The 15,720-nt window shown below is 38.9% G+C and overlaps 1 protein-coding gene across 7 annotated transcripts in view; it reads right to left on the bottom strand.

Moving 5' to 3' along the window:
* Stim (stromal interaction molecule) overlaps window positions 1–15,720 on the bottom strand; it is a 173,172-nt gene that overhangs the window by 37,406 nt on the left and 120,046 nt on the right. For 5 of the 7 annotated variants that reach the window (XM_071670128.1, XM_071670135.1, XM_071670130.1 and 2 more), the window contains 4 exons: window positions 15,361–15,482; window positions 12,810–12,956; window positions 11,033–11,227; window positions 6,761–6,858 (listed from right to left, as the gene is read on the bottom strand). In XM_071670128.1, coding sequence (XP_071526229.1) covers window positions 6,761–6,858; window positions 11,033–11,227; window positions 12,810–12,956; window positions 15,361–15,482 — 562 coding nt within the window. The remainder of the gene's footprint in view (window positions 1–6,760; window positions 6,859–11,032; window positions 11,228–12,809; window positions 12,957–15,360; window positions 15,483–15,720) is intronic. The other 2 variants (XM_071670129.1, XM_071670134.1) reach the window with 1 other exon arrangement.

The following is a 15,720-nucleotide window of genomic DNA, read 5'->3' as shown; positions in this document are numbered from 1 at the left end:
CCTAACAACCCCATCCATAAACAAATTAAACAACCATGGAGACATCACACACCCCTGCCGCAAACCTACATTCACTGAGAACCAATCACTTTCCTCTCTTCCTACACGTACACATGCCTTACATCCTCGATAAAAACTTTTCACTGCTTCTAACAACTTGCCTCCCACACCATATATTCTTAATACCTTCCACAGAGCATCTCTATCAACTCTATCATATGCCTTCTCCAGATCCATAAATGCTACATACAAATCCATTTGCTTTTCTAAGTATTTCTCACATACATTCTTCAAAGCAAACACCTGATCCACACATCCTCTACCACTTCTGAAACCACACTGCTCTTCCCCAATCTAATGCTCTGTACATGCCTTCACCCTCTCAATCAATACCCTCCCATATAATTTACCAGGAATACTCAACAAACTTATACCTCTGTAATTTGAGCACTCACTCTTATCCCCTTTGCCTTTGTACAATGGCACTATGCAAGCATTCCGCCAATCCTCAGGCACCTCACCATGAGTCATACATACATTAAATAACCTTACCAACCAGTCAACAATACAGTCACCCCCTTTTTTAATAAATTCCACTGCAATACCATCCAAACCTGCTGCCTTGCCGGCTTTCATCTTCCGCAAAGCTTTTACTACCTCTTCTCTGTTTACCAAATCATTTTCCCTAACCCTCTCACTTTGCACACCACCTCGACCAAAACACCCTATATCTGCCACTCTGTCATCAGACACATTCAACAAACCTTCAAAATACTCATTCCATCTCCTTCTCACATCACCACTACTTGTTATCACCTCCCCATTTACGCCCTTCACTGAAGTTCCCATTTGCTCCCTTGTCTTACGCACCCTATTTACCTCCTTCCAGAACATCTTTTTATTCTCCCTAAAATTTACTGATAGTCTCTCACCCCAACTCTCATTTGCCCTTTTTTTCACCTCTTGCACCTTTCTCTTGACCTCCTGTCTCTTTCTTTTATACTTCTCCCACTCAATTGCATTTTTTCCCTGCAAAAATCGTCCAAATGCCTCTCTCTTCTCTTTCACTAATACTCTTACTTCTTCATCCCACCACTCACTACCCTTTCTAAACAGCCCACCTCCCACTCTTCTCATGCCACAAGCATCTTTTGCGCAATCCATCACTGATTCCCTAAATACATCCCATTCCTCCCCCACTCCCCTTACTTCCATTGTTCTCACCTTTTTCCATTCTGTACACAGTCTCTCCTGATACTTCTTCACACAGGTCTCCTTCCCAAGCTCACTTACTCTCACCACCTTCTTCACCCCAACATTCACTCTTCTTTTCTGAAAACCCATACTAATCTTCACCTTAGCCTCCACAAGATAATGATCAGACATCCCTCCAGTTGCACCTCTCAGCACATTGACATCCAAAAGTCTCTCTTTCGCACGCCTGTCCATTAACACGTAATCCAATAACGCTCTCTGGCCATCTCTCCTACTTACATAAGTATACTTATGTATATCTCGCTTTTTAAACCAGGTATTCCCAATCAACAGTCCTTTTTCAGCACATAAATCTACAAGCTCTTCACCATTTCCATTTACAACACTGAACACCCCATGCATACCAATTATTCCCTCAACTGCCACATTACTCACCTTTGCATTCAAATCACCCATCACTATAACCCGGTCTCGTGCATCAAAACCGCTAACACACTCATTTAGCTGCTCCCAAAACACTTGCCTCTCATGATCTTTCTTCTCATGCCCAGGTGCATATGCACCAATAATCACCCACCTCTCTCCATCAACTTTCAATTTTACCCATATTAATCGAGAATTTACTTTCTTACATTCTATGACATACTCCCACAACTCCTGTTTCAGGAGTATTGCTACTCCTTCCCTTGCTCTTGTCCTCTCACTAACCCCTGACTTCACTCCCCAGACATTTCCAAACCACTCTTCCCCTTTACCCTTGAGCTTCGTTTCACTCAGAGCCAAAACATCCAGGTTCCTTTCCTCAAACATACTACCTATCTCTCCTTTTTTCACATCTTGGTTACATCCACACACATTTAGGCACCCCACTCTGAGCCTTCGAGGAGGATGAGCACTCCCCGCGTGACTCCTTCTTCTGTTTCCCATTTTAGAAAGTTAATACAAGGAGGGGAGGATTTCCGGCCCCCCGCTCCCGTCCCCTCTAGTCGCTTTCTACGACACGCGAGGAATACGTGGGAAGTATTCTTTCACCCCTATCCCCAGGGATAATATACATATATATATATTAATAGTTCATATATATATATATTAATATTTATTCATTTTGCTTTGTCGCTGTCTCCCGCGTTTGCGAGGTAGCGCAAGGAAACAGACGAAAGAAATGGCCCAACCCACCCCCATACACAATGTATATACATACACGTCCACACACGCAAATATACATACCTATACATCTCAATGTACACATATATACACACACACAGACACACACATGTATACCCATGCACACAATTCACACTGTCTGCCTTTATTCATTCCCATCGCCACCTCGCCACACATGGAATACCATCCCCCTCCCCCCTCATGTGTGCGAGGTAGCACTAGGAAAAGACAACAAAGGCCCCATTCGTTCACACTCAGTCTCTAGCTGTCATGCAATAATGCCTGAAACCACAGCTCCCTTCCCACATCCAGGCCCCACACAGCTTTCCATGGTTTACCCCAGACGCTTCACATGCCCTGATTCAATCCACTGACAGCACGTCAACCCCGGTATACCATATCGATCCAATTCACTCTATTCCTTGCCCGCCTTTCACCCTCTTGCATGTTCAGGCCCCGATCACTCAAAATCTTTTTCACTCCATCTTTCCACCTCCAATTTGGTCTCCCACCTCTCCTCCTTCCCTCCAACTCCGACACATATATCCTCTTGGTCAATCTTTCCTCACTCATTCTCTCCATGTGCCCAAACCATTTCAAAACACCCTCTTCTGCTCTCTCAACCACACTCTTTTTATTTCCACACATCTCTCTTACCCTTACATTACTTACTCGATCAAACCACCTCACTCCACACATTGTCCTCAAACATCTCATTTCCAGCACATCCACCCTCCTGCGCACAACTCTATCCATAGCCCATGCCTTGCAACCATACAACATTGTTGGAACCACTATTCCTTCAAACATACCCATTTTTGCTTTCCGAGATAATGTTCTCGACTTCCACACATTCTTCAAGGCTCCCAGAATTTTCGCTCCCTCCCCCACCCTATGATTCACTTCCGCTTCCATGGTTCCATCCGCTGCCAGATCCACTCCCAGATATCTAAAACACTTAACTTCCTCCAGTTGTTCTCCATTCAAACTTACCTCCCAATTGACTTGACCCTCAACCCTACTGTACCTAATAACCTTGCTCTTATTCACATTTACTCAACAAACTTATACCTCTGTAATTTGAGCACTCACTCTTATCCCCTTTGCCTTTGTACAATGGCACTATGCATGCATTCCGCCAATCCTCAGGCACCTCACCATGAGTCATACATACATTAAATAACCTTACCAACCAGTCAACAATACAGTCACCCCCTTTTTTAATAAATTCCACTGTAATACCATCCAAACCTGCTGCCTTGCTGGCTTTCATCTTCCGCAAAGCTTTTACTACCTCTTCTCTGTTTACCAAATCATTTTCCCTAACCCTCTCACTTTGCACACCACCTCTACCAAAACACCCTATATCTGCCACTCTATCTTCAAACACATTCAACAAACCTTCAAAATACTCACTCCATCTCCTTCTCACATCACCACTACTTGTTATCACCTCCCCATTTGCGCCCTTCACTGCAGTTCCCGTTTGCTCCCTTGTCTTACGCACTTTATTTATCTCCTTCCAGAACATCTTTTTATTCTCCCTAAAATTTAATGATACTCTCTCACCCCAACTCTCATATCCCAAATAACAGTACAGATACATTCCTAAAAGATGTATTTTTGAGCACAATTCAGGAAAGTGAAACCCATTTTCCCACAGACTCCAGTTACATATCAGATGTATTACTCCAGAAAATTTCAGCACCAAAACATTATACAAACAAAATTAAGAACAATGGCACCTTTTCACCTTTGTCAAGCACATATATGACAAATTCAATAATCTTTTCACAAAATATGAATAATAATACTTAAAGTAAAGCACAAACAATGATAGTATTCTCAACACTTACCAAAGACTGTTGGGAGAAAGAGATGCTGTGTGCACCTGATCCACCCCATTAAATTGGAAACAGAGTAGAATACAGTTCTTCAACAATAATAGAGCAATCATGAAATGTATTATCACATCCAAAACACAAAAATACAATTTATACTGCAGTAAGAATATTCCATAAGAATGTGAAAAAAATATCAACACTCATACAAAAACTGGATAGAAGGATGAGGGAAATACCAGATCAACCTAAAACTGATAATTACAAACAATGAATGGCTGAAGACTACAACAATACTGTGAATTAAGCAGAATACTCAGTAAGCATTGTGCTAGACCTGCTTCAGGCAACATCTTATAATCATTCATATTTAGGCAGGGTTATGCCAGGTCAGTTACTTCCCCATACATATTCTAGTTACATGCAATTTAGCTCAAAAGTTTGTAATAAAAGTGCATGAAACATGAAAATAAACTGTATAAAAATAACAAAGTTATAACAAGAGAACCTACATCACTATGGAAACAGTCAATACTGAACAGTACTGTTCTGTATATATGGTATATTGTCAGGTTCCTTTGCCTGGAAAATGCACCATCACAATGGTATTCTTTCCACATTTGTTGAGCAAGGAACCATAAAACTTCAAATGCTACACATAGGATCATTTTCTCTTGCTACAGTGGTATATTAATGAAATTTGGTAATGTCTTAATGGAAGAAAGAGTGACTACCTGTAATGAGTGGCAGCAGAGGTGGGAATTATTATATTACAAACATATGTTAGCATGGTTATCTATCACCTTTTTATCATTACTCTAATTCATTAGTAACTGAAGCAAATGAAGGATCATTATTTCCAAAACTTTTAAACAATACTAATGTGTCATTAAGGTTATGCAATAATTAAACTAAATATTCTCCATATGGTGATGATATCATATCCACAAGTAAATCTTTTTAATGCACCATAGTGCCTTACTGTTTACCATATCTAATCCATCATTCTCTTAATATTAAAATATCAACAAGATTATTATGTTTTGTATCACTTTTAGACAACCATAAATGCAGATGCCATTTGTGGTATGTATGTCTTTTTATTTTGGAGGCTCCAATCCCAGACAAAAGTCCATACTGAGGCCAGGGCTTAAATACATTATGACAAGTGTTAATGACAGGGATCAATACAAAGAGGAGAGGAGTCATAATTTTATATATTTCAAAAGAAGCGGAAAAGGAACAGGTTGTAATCATAAGAAAGGTATATGTGGATAGAGTACCAAAGTACAGGGAAAGAAACAGACATCACGGTGGCTCATCCTTGAGCTGCTAAAGAACATACAGTAATTATACAATGCAGCAGCTTGCCAAGTATTACATGATCTAACTAAGGTGGGGGCACACAAGTAGCAAGCCCCCTGGAGCAGAAACCAAAGTAATATCTATAGGAAAAGGAAAGTGAACCAACAGCGTAGTATAGCAAAATTAGGTCAAGTTCCAAGTCAGAGAGGGAGAGCTGATTAGTTGGAGTGCTTTTGAGTTAATTAGTTTAGTTAGTATGTGCAGTTAAATCCTCCCCAGACATGAAAGTAGTACTTCATAAAAGGAAAAAATCAAACCTTTGAACAAATGGCACGACTGTCCAAAAGAGTCTACAGCATCTGAACAGGCTCCTAAATTCTTAGAGGCAGACTTACCTATTTGTATAACATGAAGTTTCCAAGACAAATTGGATATCACAGTGACATCAATTACGTTTGTGTGCTCTTTGCACAGAGTGATGGATATAGAGATCCATCAAAAAACATGGGAAAGTTGTGAGAGCTTTTAGAAAAAAAGTTAGGGAGAAGCTGAGTTATGGAGGCAATGAACTGATATATCCTACACAAGACTAAATTTCTAGAGAAAGCTGTCACGATGAGATGCAGAGAGCATGGAGGAAATGTGAAGAAAGTGAAGAGCAGTGTTGTGTCATCACCATATAGGTGTATCTGTTGAAGAAAGAATTGAAAAAAAGGTAGGAAGAAAGTATGAGACATAGAACCTGGAAGGTACACATCTGTTGACAATTCTGTAATCCCAGGACCGATTTTATGTCTTTCCTGCAGCTTCATAGTTATGCTTGGTATGGTTGCATGGAACAGGGGGCTCTGAAGTGGGAAGGTCCTTAAATCATTGTACTCTTTTCTGTTTACTGTCAATGATACAGGAACTTCAACTGCTTAGAAAGAGCCATGTTTATAAAACCACCAGCCATGACACTGAGAATGGTGTAATTCTTGGCTGCCTGATTGATGCAATAACTAAAATATTCAATTATTCATGACACAAAAAAGGATCAATACCATCTGAAAAAATTATATTTAACATTCAACGTTATTCAGAATTAGTGAGGCTCATTCCAAATATCCTCACAATTCTAGTAGATTTAATTTATGCATAAAAGCTTTGGAGCTCACAAAGGGAATCCCTAGGATAATAATAAGGCATAAAAAATCTTAATATACAGATATTCTTATCACAGGTTTCATACTCACCTGGCTTGACTTATAGACTGATCAACATTGTCCATTTTTCCATGAACAGATGCTAGCATCCCCATTAAACTGCGACGCTGACGATTGAGCTTTTCACACTGAAACAAAACATGAGATTAAAATCTACCAGCAAAAATCCTAAATGACAGGACTACACAAGTTCAATCACATTTTGTTCTATCTTGCATACACAACACAGTGGTACAGGAAGGGTCTTCCCACAGCTTATGGTGACTGATAACCTTTAAACTTTTCACACGGAATCTTCAGTAATTCTTGCAATGCATGCTTTCAAAAAAATTCCACCTTTGTTCTTGTAATCAGATAAGTTAATTTGCTACCACTTACAGGCACAATGAATATGAAAAAATAAAGGTGAGAATAAAAAGAAAATGAAAAACAGAAAAGGAAAAAAATAATCTCTGATCAATATAAAAGAGGGTCTGAGAACTATAAGCGAGGTCATATACACTACCCGCAAAAATCAATGTCTGCCCCCATATGTTTTTAAAAGCAAAACACAGCTATGGTCTATTGTGGGTATATGCATATGAAGCTCTCAGGGTGAAATTATCTTAAATCTGGTTGCTATGAACAGCATTTCTTATGGTGTGAGCACCAGCAACCCACCTCAGTGTGCCTCAGGCCATCTTGAAGGAAGGATGCTCTTTCTTTACTCTTCCTTTCTGCCACTTAAATTTGGCTCTGGATGCTGTATTACAGGCTTCAAAATGGTTGGCTCTTACTTTTCTAAGGAGGAAAAAGCCTGAATTCTCACCTGGCAGCAGGAAAATGTGGGTACACAAGAGATTTCTAGGTGCAGTACGTGCTCAGAACACATCTGCTTTGAGCAACAACTCATTAGTACCTCACTCATTCAGTTCAAGACTGTATGGATTCAAAACAGAGACCTAGAATACTTCAGGAACCTTGTCAATGTTATGCCTAGTCATCAGCAGATGGTAATCAAGGCCAAAGGAGAGATGACAAAGTACTATAATGTAAATGTGACTTCGCATAAACTGTAGTAAGCAAAAGAATAACTGCCAAAGTCAATCATTGGAAGAATGAAAGTAGCTCCAACTCTTTCCAAGAATTAGGAAAGATATTCACTAAACAGTATGATTTTGTTTTACATATATGTACATAATTACCTGTGCATACTGTAAAGGTAGCTTAATACCTTACAAAGATTCTGAAGTACCTACATCCTAAAGTTGGGGCCTCTAGGTGCTATCAATCAATCAATCAGCTTTGACAGTAACAAACAAACCCTTAAACAAGATTTCTCCAAGTCTTTTCAAGGTCTTTCTTAATTTTTCTCTAGGTCCACCTCAAATCTTTTCCAGTTTCTCATCAGGTCTTTCCCTTAGTTTATATGTACATTTTGTTGAAAACAATCATGAATTTCTGATAACTATGATAAATAATCATGGCTGTAGTGCTTAAAACTTATATGAACTTATGTGATGGGGAAAAAACACCACTAGTTGACTAAGAATTCATTGATCCTCTTAACAGGTTTCCACTGCACAACAGGTAATCAAAATCCTGAAAAGTCTGAAATCCAACAACAGATCAGCTCCAACCAAGAGTGCCGGATTTGGGGCATTCTACTCTGATGTGATAATGTAATACCTAATAATGTAATCTGTTAAAACTTTCATCAAGCTATCTTCATAAGTACAAGAAATATAGCCACAGCAGTTTTTCTTTAATATCCACTCACAGGAAATACAGCCATAGCAGTTTTTCTTTAATATCCACTCATTCACAAAATGTAGGTAACAGTGACATCACCTACAGTGTCTGAAAAAACACTGTCTGCTCCCCATGTAATTCTAAAGGCAATACGCAGCCAAGGTTTAATTATAAGCACAAGTTAATGATGATGTCTGGGTGAAATCAACATACATCTGATCGCTGAGATTATTGTTTCCAAAGGTGTGAGCACCAGCAACCCACCTCAGTGTGCTATCTTGAGGGAACAATATTCTTTCTTTACTTTTCCTGGCTGCCACTTCATTTTGGGAATTTAACTTCTAGGCACTACATTTCTTCCCCCTGTACTTCAAGATGGTTGGTTCTTACCTTTCTAAAGAGGAGAAAGTCCAAATTCAAGACTGTAAGCAAGAAATGTGGGTACATGTGAGATTTTGAGGTACACTGGGTGCCCAGAACACATGATTAGGTGGCTACTTCTTGCAATACCTCATCAGTGCCACACCTCCTTCTGGAGATCGAGACCCTATGGACCCAGAATATGGATCTAGAATATTTCAGAAACCTTATCATTTCCACACCCAGACATCTGCCATTATTAATCAGGACCAAAGGAGACATACAGGAGTACTAAAATGTATGTGACATCACCTTTAAAAATGTATGGAGAGGTGGACAAGGTTCTTTGCAAACACTGCACGTGGCATCTGCTAACATTACATTGTATCCATGATGAAAATTTTATGAAGATAACTTCATAATTTAAGATATTATGGCCAAAACACCAATCTCTACAAATTTCCTTCTTGTTCCTATAATAAAACAGCCCAATATGCATCAAATGTTACTCATTTGTTAACTTATCCAAGGTATAAGTCATCACTTGCTTGTTATGAAAAACTATTCAAATATAATGATGAATGCTAATCAAGTTATCACATACACAAAGACAAGTCTTCAAAATTAGTGTATATCCATGAAAAAATTGGGAGGTAAGTTTGAATGGAGAAAAATTGGAGGAAGTGAAGCATTTTAGATATCTGGGAGCGGATCTGGCAGCGGATGAAACCATGGAAGTGGAAGTGAGTCAGGGTGGGGGAGGGGGCGAAAGTTCTGGGGGCATTGAAAAACGTGTGGAAGGTGAGAACATTATCTCGGAAAGCAAAAATGGGTATGTTTGAAGGAATAGTGGTTCCAACAATGTTATATGGTTGTGAGGCGTGGGCTATGGATAGGGTTGTGTGGAGGAGGGTAGATGTGTTGGAAATGAGATGTTTGAGGATAATATGTGGTGTGAGGTGGTTTGATCGAGTAAGTAATGAAAGGGTAAGAGAGATGTGTGGTAATGAAAAGAGTATGGTTGAGAGAGCAGAAGAGGGTGTTTTGAAATGGTTTGGTCACATGGAGAGAATGAGCGAGAAAAGATTGACAAAGAGGACATATGTGTCAGAGATGGAGGAAACGAGGAGAAGTGGGAGACCAAACTGGAGGTGGAAGGATGGAGTGAAAAAGATTTTGAGCGATCGAGGCCTGAACATGCAGGAGGGTGAAAGGCGTGCAAGGAACAGAGTGAATTAGAATGATGTGGTATACCAGGGTCGACGTGCTGTCAATGGATTGAACCAGGGCATGTGAAGTGTCTGGGTTAAACCATGGAAAGTTTTGGGGGGGCCTGGACGTGGAAAGAGAGCTGTGGTTTTGGTGCATTATACGTGACAGTTAGAGACTGAGTGTGAACGAATGTGGCCTTTGTTGTCTTTTCCTAGCGCTACCTCGTGCACGTGTGGGGGAGGGGGTTGTTATTTCATGTGTGGCGGGGTGGCAACGAGAATGAATAAAGGCAGCAAGTATGAATTATGTGCATGTGTATATATGTATATGTCTGTGTATGTATACATATGTATACATTGAAGTGTATAGGTATATATATGTGCGTGTGTGGATGTGTACGTATATACATGTGTATGTGGGTGGGTTGGGCCATTCTCTCGTCTGTTTCCTTGCGCTACCTCACTAACAAGGGAGACAGCGACAAAGTATAATAAAATAAATAGATGAATATGAAAAAAACATGTATACCCCAGAAAAAAAGTTCGATATCACCCATTTTCAAACTCATCAGAGGCATATACTTACTTTCCATCAAAAATCATTTAACTCTAAAGACTATAATTCAAGTTACGGCATGAATTGCATAAAAAAAAAGTATAAAAGGCATTTAAGCAGATAGAGCTCTGCTATACTCCCAGCCACTGATATGCAAGGGGACAAAACATAAGTCATAGCAACTAAATCCACAGACATTAAGGAAAATAGATTAAAAAAATGAAGAGATAGAGAATAATACTTTGGAGCCAATTAAATAGGAGCAAAGGTTTCATTTTACCTCTCCAATGTTCAAAGAACTTTAGGATGATCTGCACTGGTCAAACACTCTGTACAATAAAAAGATTGATATATGTGGATCAAAATCAATATCCAGACTTTCAATCCTTAATGCTTCATTCCACCTATTTAAAAGTAAAGAAAATCTGAAAATCTTCACTTTACCAATTCTCTGGCTTGGGAGAACTGTTCACGGGCTGCAGACTGTTTCTTCTCAAATGCTATCCTTTCACGTTCATAAGTAAGTTGGAGCCAATGTTGAAGATCAATTGGTGCACTCCAGTGGTGATCTTCAAGCTCCGCTTCTTCCAGCCCACGTTTCATCTGTTCCTTCATTATCTCATTTTTCTCACGCTCTTCCTATTAAAGGAAATCATTCATATCCTTTTTACTTTTATGATCATTTCATACAAAATACCTTAATATTATCTGTCCATTTACTTTAAAAGTCATTTCAGTGGAAATATCTTAATACTATCCATCCTGGTGCATAATATAATCTTCATCTAATTTGTGGTTTATTTGGAATTCATCTTGAAATACTAAAAACAACAAAAATATTTGCATGCCGAGTTTATTTTCAATGCACAAACATTTTCTTTTCTAAAGTAACACTACTATTTTTCACTTACTACTTCTAATAACACTTCATCTAACCCATTCAAACTACAAAGCCACCAAAAAAATCTTACGTTCATCTAACTTCATATTTTCTGTTACTCGATGATATACCATCATGAGTATTTTAGTACAGGTAGGCAACCCTAAACCTGGCATGCTTGGGACCTGACCCATGATGGATCTCATAATTTTCAGGGTTTTAGGTCATCTGGCTGGCGTGTGCAGAAATTATAAATAAGGTATTAAATAAGTATATTGAAGGTTCTTGTTTACTCACCAAATTATTGTTGTTGATTCTGCTTATAATGCATGGGCTGTAGCTTAAATCTTCACCTCAGATGTTATGTATAATGTATACTGAAGATGTAAACGGATTTGTCAAATTGCTATTTAACACTGATATGACATCAATACAACACATACTCTGTACTGAACAACACTGATGCAATGTGATATCAGAACAGCATCCACCTCTTTGTACTGCATAGGAGGGAGTTACATTCATGGATCTCCATCTCTTGAATATTCTTAGGTATCTGCCATCTTTAATCAATATATACCGCCTGCATTAATCATGTCTTCAGTCATTTTATTCCATTCATCCATCACTATTATAAAAGTACAGTACTTCTTTCAATCTCTTTTACCAAGTGTCTTGCTCAATTTCATACTATGTCCTCCAACTGTCCTATCCCTACATCTTTCAAAGAACTATTCATTATTGTATATAGTACAGTGTCAAACTAATGATGTAGTAAACAAAACTGATACACTGTTGACATAACATTACATCAACATTGTTAACAAAATGTAGTATCAACATCATACAGCCAATGCTGAATCAACTTGCAAACCTAATATGTTTTCAACATCATTTTGGCACTAATTCCTCCCCTTTTCACTGATTCAACATACTTTTGCCTTATGGGAATAAAAAGTTTTTACAGCTTGGTACAGATATTGAAAACAAATATGCATTTTTTGGCCTCTGGACCTTGATCCTTAAAATATACAGCTTTTGGAACATACCAGATTTTGGGTTGCCAAGTTTCAGGTCACATGTACTGCTATGAGCACTCTAAAAGTCAATATATGAGATACAACTCAACACACCTATGCTTCTTGCATACTTCTATAATGGTGAGCATTATTCACAACCATTTTGAAAGCTAATATGCCTCTGATCACCATGTCACTTGTAATCACTTAGTAGAGTTAAACCTATTACATGAGTGTAAATTCACCATGATCTTTCCAAAACTCTACTCCTTTTTAATTGTGGCTTTCATTAAAGACTTATAAATCATAAGTTCTAACCTACCTCTAGTTGAAGTCTAAGCTGTTGGACTTCTTCACTGTGGTTTTTGTTGTCAGTATGTGTTACATTATTTTCATGGCAGACTTTGGTACTCATCTTAAGCTCCAATTGTTGCAAGTTTTCTTCTGCCTCTCTCAACTTCTCCATATCCTGTATGTAACAAAAGTTTTCATACTGATACACTAGATTATCTTCAACCAGATTTTACGTAATTCCAAGTTTGCATGTATACATTATAAGAAACACTTTTTCTCCAAAAATCTTTATTTACATATTTTTTGTCTTTTGCCAGACTCACACACCCTAAAAACATCACAATCACAATGCATCCTCTGACAATCTACAGTAACATCTCACTCATGTATGAGTATATTATACATATATATATTCTATTTTATGGGGTTGTTAGGGAGGTAAATGCAAGAGTCTTGGAAAGAGGGGCAAGTATGAAGTCTGTTGGGGATGAGAGAGCTTGGGAAGTGAGTCAGTTGTTGTTCGCTGATGATACAGCGCTGGTGGTGGATTCATGTGAGAAACTGCAGAAGCTGGTGACGGAGTTTGGTAAAGTGTGTGGAAGAAGAAAGTTAAGAGTAAATGTGAATAAGAGCAAGGTTATTAGGTACAGTAGGGTTGAGGGTCAAGTCAATTGGGAGGTGAGTTTGAATGGAGAAAAACTGGAGGAAGTGAAGTGTTTTAGATATCTGGGAGTGGATCTGTCAGCGGATGGAACCATGGAAGCGGAAGTGGATCATAGGGTGGGGGAGGGGGCGAAAATTTTGGGAGCCTTGAAAAATGTGTGGAAGTCGAGAACATTATCCCGGAAAGCAAAAATGGGTATGTTTGAAGGAATAGTGGTTCCAACAATGTTGTATGGTTGCGAGGCGTGGGCTATGGATAGAGTTGTGCGCAGGAGGATGGATGTGCTGGAAATGAGATGTTTGAGGACAATGTGTGGTGTGAGGTGGTTTGGTCGAGTAAGTAACGTAAGGGTAAGAGAGATGTGTGGAAATAAAAAGAGCGTGGTTGAGAGAGCAGAAGAGGGTGTTTTGAAATGGTTTGGGCACATGGAGAGAATGAGTGAGGAAAGATTGACCAAGAGGATATATGTGTCGGAGGTGGAGGGAACGAGGAGAAGAGGGAGACCAAATTGGAGGTGGAAAGATGGAGTGAAAAGGATTTTGTGTGATCGGGGCCTGAACATGCAGGAGGGTGAAAGGAGGGCAAGGAATAGAGGGAATTGGAGCGATGTGGTATACAGGGGTTGACGTGCTGTCAGTGGATTGAATCAAGGCATGTGAAGCGTCCGGGGTAAACCAAGGAAAGCTGTGTAGGTATGTATATTTGCGTGTGTGGACGTGTGTATGTACATGTGTATGGGGGGGGTTGGGCCATTTCTTTCGTCTGTTTCCTTGCGCTACCTCGCAAACGCGGGAGACAGCGACAATAAAAAAAAAAAAAAAAAAAAATATATTCTATTTATATTATCATACATAATCACTGTTTCCCACAACAGGGAGGTACTGCTAGGAAACAGACAAAGAATGGTCCATCCACTCATATACACGCATATATACATAAACACCCACATACGCACATATACATACATATACACATCAACATATACATACAAATATGCAGGCATATACATGTATACATACGTACATATTCATACTTGCTTGCCTTCATCCATTCCTGGAGCTAACCCACCACACAGGGAACAGCATCACTACCCCCTGCTTCAGTGAGGTAGTGCCAAGAAAACAGACAAAAAAGGCCACATTCATTCACATTCAGTCTCTAGCTGTTATGTGTAATGCACCAAAACCACAGCTCCCTATCCACATCCAAGCCTCACAGACCTTTCCATGGTTTACCTCAGAAGTTTCACATGCCATGGTTCAGTCCATTGACAGCACGTCAACCCCGGTATACTATATTGTTCCAATTCACTCAATTCCTTGCATGCTTTTCACCCTCCTGCAAGTTCAGGCCCCGATTGCTTAAAACCTTTTTCACTCCATCCTTCTACCACCAATTTAGTCTCCCACTTCTTGTTCCTTCCGCCTCTGACACATATATCCTCTTTGTAAACCTTTGCTCACTCATTCTCTCCATATGTGAAGCAGGCGGAGTAAACCATGGAAAAGTCTGTGGAGCCTTGTTGTGGATAGGGAGCAGTGGTTTTGGTTCATTGCACAGGACACTTTAAACTTTTATCAGCTATGGCTAGTGATCTCAGTTATGCAAAATTGATTTTTGTATGAAGTACTTGTTTGTATGTAGCAAATCAACACATATATATTGAAGTGAAATTTATCATTGCAAATAAAACAGAAAGAACTGTTTTTAATAACATCACTTGACTGTTTACATGCTCCCCAAGACTATTATATTATGGCACAATGTATGGTGGTCAAGCCTTTGGTAGTTCACTGCTCACTCTGAATACCATGCTGATGTGTGATTCCATGTTACACACAGATTTCAGTAGCAACCAAAAAACACATTCTTTAAATCCTATTTCTTTATAAACAAATGACTAATAAAAATTTACCTTTAACATCTCACTCAGCTGTGCCTCATATTCTCGGTTTCGTTGATATGCCTTGAAGCAGCCAATAAGGGCAAGTGTGAGAAGTGTCACAAGAACAAGATCCTTTACATGACTTCCTGTATCTGTTTAAAATATTTCATACATTAATGTACTGGATAAAGAAATTCATAAACTTACTAACCTATCAATCATTTCTTTTTCATTAATTAAGCATAATATCACAGTAAAAAAATCAAAATATAATCAAAATCTTTGTACAATAAAAAGTAACAATAACCCATTCATCAATAATGAAGTGAGCTATATACTAATGATGATCACTCCAACATGCAGTTAGTTACTGGCAAAAGAGTATTGTAA

This window comes from Panulirus ornatus, chromosome 14 (assembly GCF_036320965.1).
Source record: "Panulirus ornatus isolate Po-2019 chromosome 14, ASM3632096v1, whole genome shotgun sequence".
Lineage (NCBI taxonomy): Eukaryota > Metazoa > Arthropoda > Malacostraca > Decapoda > Palinuridae > Panulirus > Panulirus ornatus.
The sequence above is the reverse complement of the archived record's forward strand: the minus strand, read 5'-3'. Positions and strand labels throughout refer to the sequence as shown.